The 7,855-nt window shown below is 36.2% G+C and overlaps 1 protein-coding gene across 3 annotated transcripts in view; it reads right to left on the bottom strand.

Moving 5' to 3' along the window:
- Window positions 1-2,626: 2,626 nt before the first annotated feature.
- Window positions 2,627-7,855, bottom strand: part of LOC102079120 (integumentary mucin C.1) — a 30,430-nt gene continuing 25,201 nt past the window's right edge. For all 3 annotated transcript variants that reach the window (XM_019358254.2, XM_019358255.2, XM_019358256.2), the window contains 3 exons: window positions 7,349-7,384; window positions 5,313-5,360; window positions 2,627-3,527 (listed from right to left, as the gene is read on the bottom strand). In XM_019358254.2, coding sequence (XP_019213799.1) covers window positions 3,477-3,527; window positions 5,313-5,360; window positions 7,349-7,384 — 135 coding nt within the window. In that variant the 3' untranslated portion in view covers window positions 2,627-3,476. The remainder of the gene's footprint in view (window positions 3,528-5,312; window positions 5,361-7,348; window positions 7,385-7,855) is intronic.

Genomic DNA, 7,855 nt, shown 5'->3' with positions numbered 1-7,855 from the left:
GATTTATTAATTTTACTAAAGGATACTCGCCATAGCAATTATGAATACCACCTTTTTAAACGGTAATGGTAACGGCACATATTTTGTATTTTAAATGTCTAATGCCGGTAAATGCTCTCCGTTACTCCCCAACACTGCTTGGCAGTTTCCAAGCCAGCTTGCTGTACTTCTTAGGCATATCTTTATTCATCACACCTTTCTGAAGCTCCAATAGTTGGCTAACTAAACTCCGCGCTGCCTTGATATTGATACTTCATGGAGGGTACCTCTGCTTGTAGCTTGTAGCTTCTAGTAGACCTGCAGAGTTGTGTGTGTGTGACATGTTTCAGATCATCAAATATTTTGAATCATTGAGCAAATTTTAATATTGTCTAGGCTTGTTACTCTGTTAATTATTGCACTAAGAAAGTAATTTGGTGCATTACTGTAATGCTAAACTGACTTGAATGCACTGTCTCCTCATTATAGTTAACAACATAAACCTATAGGATACACTTCCACACACCAACATAATGTATCATTCTCTCATGCTCTTGGATCTTTTGCCCCGTGTTTTTGTGTCATAGCCTATCCTATCAAGTAAATTTTTTTTATATCTTCTGATGATTCTTGGCTTGCTTAGTGTTTATGTGCATTTTCTTTGCTGTGTTTGGTCTGGTCTTAGTTCCTGGTTCATTTAAAGTTTAGATTCTTCATGTTTTCTTGTTTCGTCCTTCTGAAGCTGAACCATTTCTTCCTCCCTGCACATAAAAACAGAAAACATTTCTCTTTTTTCTTCCTTTCTATCCGCTCGGAGTGCAGATAACTAAAGAATGAAACCCAACTGAGGAAATGGTCCTAATGTATTTAGCACTATGTGAAAAATAAGTTTCCATCTTCTTAAATCCCAAATTAATATGAATTGTGATTAATAACATTTTTGGAAAGCTGGAAAGCTGAGTTCAGTTTCACCACTCCTTGTCCTTGGGGTGAACCTTGTCCTGCAGCTGTCGTTGGGTTTGAAGTGCACTGGAATGCCATGCTTGTAAAACATACTCAGGAGATTGTCAGACAAACCTACTACATAAGGAAAGCCGATGTTGCTTTTATTCTGCTTCTTCCTAGTTGATGCCCGATCTTCTTTCTGTGCATCTTCCCTGATTTGATGAAAGCCTTATTTGTGTTCTAGAATGTGATGGGAGTCGAGCTCATTAAATCACCAGTAAACAACAGGGTCTGGCTGTGGGGCTGGGGTTATTCAGTGTTATCATTACTCTGGGTTCTTATCTAACTTTGTGTTAACCTGCGGTCAATGCAGATCCTTTGCAAGGAGTTTTGTTAGCAGTTATAATGTGGTTGTTTCTGTACCGGACAGTTTCCACTGTGCCATTGTGCTCTCGCCGTTTTGTACCATAAAAATAACTGTAACGATGTCTCCATTCCTGAAAAGCTGCATCGCTGCACCGCTTCACCATTCTCCTCCAGTACAACACAAAAGGAAAGTTTTTAAAGCAGAAAAGGTCATTTATTTACAAAAACCAGGCACCAGAAAAGACATCTGTGAAATAAACATCTGTAAAGAAAAATCCAGATGACCTGCGAACACTGGGATAGGGATACATTGTAGGTTAATTTACATTAACATTTCCCTGGAGTGTTCTTCCACAAATACCATGAAAACAAACTGTATATTTATCTCAGCAATTCAACACAATGTTTTTATCTGGCAAATGTATATATTTGTTTCATATTATACAAAATACAGACAATACCAAGAAAAAAAAGGACTGACAAGCAGAGGTCAGCATTAGCTCAGCTGCTCAGGTTCCTGTTAACATGAAATGCTGCCACAATATCTTCCTTCCACAAGTGGGTACTCCCAGTATCCAACACTGGGATTATAATGGAGCAAAGTTATATATATTTTGTATGTCAGACATATATACATCTATACACATCACCTTCAAATGAACTGGTGGCAAACAGACAAAACCAGTTTGTCAAAGAGTCCAGTACAGTCAAATGAAAATGTGACATGCAGATGGTAAAACTGTGTAGATGATTGCTTAATGTGACTGTTTTAAATAAATGTTTTTATTTGATTTTTGTTTTTTTATTCATTTCTTATTTATTTGTTGGCTTTAAATACAGCTTTTTATACACTTTACAAGTCTGGCTCCTGTGTTCAGATATGTTCACCGGGTCTTTTCTAACAGTTGTGCCAACCAATGACTCCATTATCTGCTTACATTTTTCTCTTTTCAGTCTGGACATTTTTGTTCCACACCAAGGAGTATGTATGGGAATCATAGATGCTTGTCTAAACTCACATCTACACATTCCAAAAAAAAAAAAAAAAAAATACTCCTACTCAGACTCTATTACAAACACAATAAATAAACTCGCTGGCTTAAAAATATATAAAAATATATTTTTTACATAAAAAACTAAAATATATTCCACAAATGCATCAAAAGCCAAACACTGAAAACACAGAACCATGTCTACAGTCTTTCATATGTGACGGACAGACAAGATGTTATTTTGGGATAATTAGACATATATAAGATTGAAATAACGTGACAGTATGATAATGAGAAAGTGCAGAGAAGACAGCTTTTTTCACATCTGTTTGTTTTTGCAGTGATTTATGAAAATAATAAAAGCATTGTGGTAGGGAATTTTCTATTTCTACTTCCATGAAACACAAACACAAATGCATGTGTGAAGACTGTATCTAGAACAACTGACAAGATCACATTTTAGAGGTAAAGCTCGCACAGCTTGCTTTAATTTGGAAAAAGGTAAAAGTTCAATTTTCTTATGGTGGCTTAGCTTAATGTGCATTGTGCAATAAAACAAATTATAATATTCAAACTTTTTAAGGCACCTTTAGCTTTTCAGCTGAAGCTTTATCACATACTTAATACATACAAGGAAAAGAAAAAAAGCCACCAAACCTTTTCCCAAATATGCACACATGAACATAGGCAATTAGTCCATTAGCCATAAAAACGTAACTTTTTTTCTTTTTTGCACAGTTGGACACTTTAACACACACACACAGACACACATATATATATATGTTCACTACATGCATAATCTGGGTCTTTGTGTTTAAAATTATTCTAAATATGACCAAAAACCAACTCATTATTGCTCGTGTTAAATGGACTTTCTGCAGTGCACTTCTTCTGGCAAGACCTTGGTCACTTATAACCAGCACAGCAGTAAAACTTTTAGCATGAGGTGGACAGAAAACCATCTTGATGTGCGACTGCAGAGCAGTTACATGAACAGGCATGCTGCAACTTGTTTGGTCTCACTCTTCTTCACATTGGAAGCTTATCCACCTTTGGGCGCAGAGGCCTTCACAGACCACCTTTACGTCACCTGGACTGTTACGAAGCTGTGTCAGGCAGATCCTCGTATCCAGATTTATCCAGATTCTTAGCAGTTCAGAACTTCAAATGGTGTGTTCTATTTGGGCAAGGGCTTTAAATTATGGTGTTTTCAGGTGAATTTATGATGATGGAACTCTCGGGCGTCTGTATGACAAAGAGAAAGAGAAAAGCATTTAGTCTGTGCATTACCAAGTCAATTGTGTGCTTGACTGGCGAAACGCCTGGCTGATAATTTTTAATGGAGGTCTCTGTGGCAGAGTGACTGTAATCAGCTCTTATCAGTCCCAAAGATCTGAATGAGTAGTCCATATCTTTGGGTAAGCTTTCAAATGGAGCATGGTAAAGCTGGCTTTACATCCTGGGCTGTGTATTTGAACTGTGATCTTTTCTAAAAACCTGAGTTGTTTTCTTGCTTAGCCTCCTGGGACCTGGCGTCCACATATGTGGACATCACATTTTGGGTTGTCTACGCCAAAATACTATATTTTGGGGCCTGATATCCACTTACGAGGACATTATACTGCCACTGTTCTATTGAAATCTTAAACAAATATCCTCATATCTGGCTCTCATTTTTCTCAGAAAGAAAAATTAGGTAAAGAAAAAAAAAATCTGGTAATTCTTTGTTTTTACATTCATCAGGTGCCAATCAGCCCAAATATCAAAGAGAAATTTAAAAAGAATATCATGGAAGAGTTCAGGTCTTAGGAGGTTAGACCTCCATGTATCAGACAATACAATACAAATAGAGGTAGTCAGTAAGTGAAAGTACATTTAAAATAAAAAGTCCAAAAGACATGCGTCAAACAAAATGACTGTGTTGAAAGTCATTTTTCACATCATGAGCATACCTGTTGTGGAAATGTAGGGCTTTTAATGATTTCTTTGGACTGTTTTAAAAGTATCTTTTATAACTTTATGAAAACAAGTATTTGGTGCACAAGATTGAATTTATTTTGGATTTTCTCTAATCGGCACCGTGTCAGAATTATACATGCATGCTCCAATATATAGATGAACCACCCCTATTAATATTAATGTAAATGTCCTTTAGCCACATAAACCAGGTGCTTTTCGTAACCAAGAACCGTCTCATGGTTGGATGTTTGAACCCTCTTCTTGACTGAACTGGTAGAGAGTCATTTGTCTTAAATTCTGTAGAATTTTAGCTTTAAATATCACACATACTTTACATACTACATACTGACATTTTCAGTGGCCTTTCTTACCATCAAAATAAACCAGGATCTGTGATTTGGGACTGGTACATTTAAAGAAAAAAAAAAATGCGTGCTGGTTGAAAATATGAAAAAAAAGTCTGATATTTGAACAGACACTAGTAAAAAAAAACTTGCAAAAGTCAGCTAGTGATCATCTCTGAATTGTGTATTACTGAATTTCACAATAATGCTAAATTAAACATATATATTACTTTTCAACAGGAAATTGTTAGCCACAAAAAATAAGAAAATGTTACTTGTTTAACTTTTATCACTTTTCTTTTCATCTCCTCGCAAAGAAACTTAACTCAGTGAACTGTTTGTTTCCAAGTCCAGTATCAAGCACATAAACAGACGCAGACTTTTTTTTTCTAAAGCTGTTGGAAAAAAACATTTTAGTAGCTACAACTTGATGCCTTCTGACAAAAAAGCAAACTTATTATTAGATCAGTCAAGCCTGTGTCTATCTTTGTTTTACAATCCCTTTTGGTCTAGTGCAACCATCGGTCAAGGAAACCATATGTGTGCTTGACTGATGAAAGGCCTGGCTTATCATTTTTAATGGAAGCTGCAAACTGAGACTGGACACTTGAACATGCACATAGAGGGGGGAGGGGGTGATGCCTAACCAAGCTGAAGAGATCTTTGTGTGAAACACAAAGTCTTTTAAAGGCACTGTTTATGAGAGTAGTAGTACAGTAAAAATTACCGTTAATAAATTGGAACCCTCTTCAACGTCTGTGGGAAATGTGTTTAGCTAAAAAGAGAAGAAAAGAATACTGTTAAAGCACAAACACTCTGACCAGGGTTTAACACAAAGAAGACTACACAAATTTTTAAAAAATAGACAAATCACTTCTGTTCTTTTTATTACTAAAATGTATTAGCAAGTAAGACTTTCGCAAAGGATTAAGAATCAATTACAAATAGCTGAGTTGAAAACATTTCAAGTATATTAAAAAAGAGACAATGTCCTAAGTAAACACAAGCCGTTAAAGTGTAGCTGGAATGTTTGTCATTGAAGTCTGAGGTTTTTTGCATCTTTTGTTCCCATTATCTGCATTTGTCATTCAAAATGTAGTTTAAACTTCATTCCATCTAGCACAGGGATTCGGCTTTCATGAAAATCCTTTCATAAATCTTTGTGATATGACGTGATCTTCAGATCTTTTTCTTCCCCTTATAATAGAGATTGACAGACCACGTGACTTTCGCGCATTGCATTGTAGGTACAAGTGGCAACAAAATCAAAACACTGCATCAAGCGCTAGCATTTCCAGCACCGGCAATCATTCATTCTGCAGTTTTAATCCCTACTTGCATTTTATTTGCCCCAGTTATGTACAAAACGACGGAGAGCACGGCAGGTCTGTACAAATACAGACTTGATGAAAAGGAAAAAAAAAATACGAGGAAAAAAATAAAAGGAGTGAAAGGGTTAGACCGATACGAGCATACAGAGTGGAGTAAGGACGTTAGCGTGCTGCCCAACTTTCATCACGCACATATTTATTATTATATGGTCCTAAGTGTGAGTGTATGCACTTCACGTTTATTAACTTCAGATCCTTGCAACAAGCCCAGGTCCAGTTTACTTTGGTGATTTGGACTATTCCATTTCACAGCTGTTGTTACATTTTTTCTTTATCTCCTGTACAGGCAAACACAATCTATTTGTCTTTTCAGGTTGTAGTATTACACAACATTTTCAGATCTAATAGAAATAAAATGAGTGTTTCGTAATTCATTCAATTTATTGTCTTTATTTATAACTGGCTTTATTGTTGCATTCTATTATAGAATCTTACAAGAAAGAGGCAAAATTGTATTCTATTATGCTTTATTAGCTGCTTCGGTGAAAAATGCAAAAAACAAAAACAAAAAAACACAACAAAAGAACATACTGGAAAACAGTTATTCATCACTTGATTGCAACCCTTTGGCACATATATGCGGGACGTTTCGTGGCTGTTTTGATATCGCTCTCTCTCTTAACCGATCAAATCTTGCTGTGGTAGCAGCTTTAAACTCGGTATGACCCAGGTTGATAGAGGTGCCCAGTCTGGATCACATTCCTGCATTTTGTAGGCTGGTTTTCCTACAAAACACAACAAACATTACCCCGCAAAGCCACAGTGAACACAGCAGCATAGCGCAACGAATTCAATTCAAATCAATATAAGACTTATTTGTAACCTACATCAACAATTGTGTTATGATAAATTATGTAATAACTACAACAGAAGACTTACCATTGTGGAAATGCTTGAAGCAGACTAACATGTGAGCTGGAGTGTTCTGAAAAGTTATATTTGGTCTGCAATCCAGGCCATCCGTCAGCTCTTTGTTACTTCGGAAACATGGCTTAAACAATTTCTCTTCCACGACGTAATCCGATAACAACCGCTCTCTTTACCCGTCAGCTTCCCATGGCTGGCATGCGACCGGCTATTGCAGTTAATAATACAAATGCTTCTTGCCATTCTTTGTTTTTCTTTTTATCACTGTGTGACTGTTTTCATCTGAATGTCTGCATACTCTAGTACCGCTTGCCACTCGTACCTACAATTCTTTGCGGTTTTACCCTGGATATGACATCACATTTTCAATCTCTATAGAGGAGACATGCTAGAGCCCACCCCTCCCATTTCATGCTATCAAATAACTGCAACATTAATTGGATCCTAATTCTCCGAGCTTTAGTCACAGTGAGTTAGCATCCATAGTCTACAAAAATATCTGTACCACTGTCATCGCCTCTTCTTCTGTCAAGTTTGGAATCTGAAGCAGAAATGAGACAGAAGCCAAAGTCAAAGTTAATTTCCTCATCAAAGTGACAAATTTGTGCTATTACATAAAGCTTAACACATACACTGTCATACTCATGTTCTCACAGAAATTACACAGGAATTGATCTTCTGATTCTGATGAATAACAATATGTCTGGGTGCATGCTGCCCTTGTTTTCTTTAAGCCACAGGTATCACACACATGGAGAAGTTTCAGATTTCTGACGTTTTACTGTATTGTCATAGCTTTTCACAATTTTTTCTACTGATAAAGACCTTGCTATCATAATACATAAAACAAAGTAATTAAATAACAGTTAAATAATAACCATTAAAAGAAACATCAAATTTCCTAATTTTCAGTATTACTGTAAATTTCAATTCCACAAAGGAAGACAGGTTATTTGAAAAACTGGAATTTTTTGTGAATTTATGGGAATTACTCTCCTTTTTCCTGTAGTTT

Source organism: Oreochromis niloticus, linkage group LG4, assembly GCF_001858045.2.
Source record: "Oreochromis niloticus isolate F11D_XX linkage group LG4, O_niloticus_UMD_NMBU, whole genome shotgun sequence".
NCBI classification, from domain to species: Eukaryota; Metazoa; Chordata; class Actinopteri; order Cichliformes; family Cichlidae; genus Oreochromis; species Oreochromis niloticus.
Note: the sequence above shows the minus strand (reverse complement) of the source record. Positions and strands in the feature narration are given on the sequence as shown.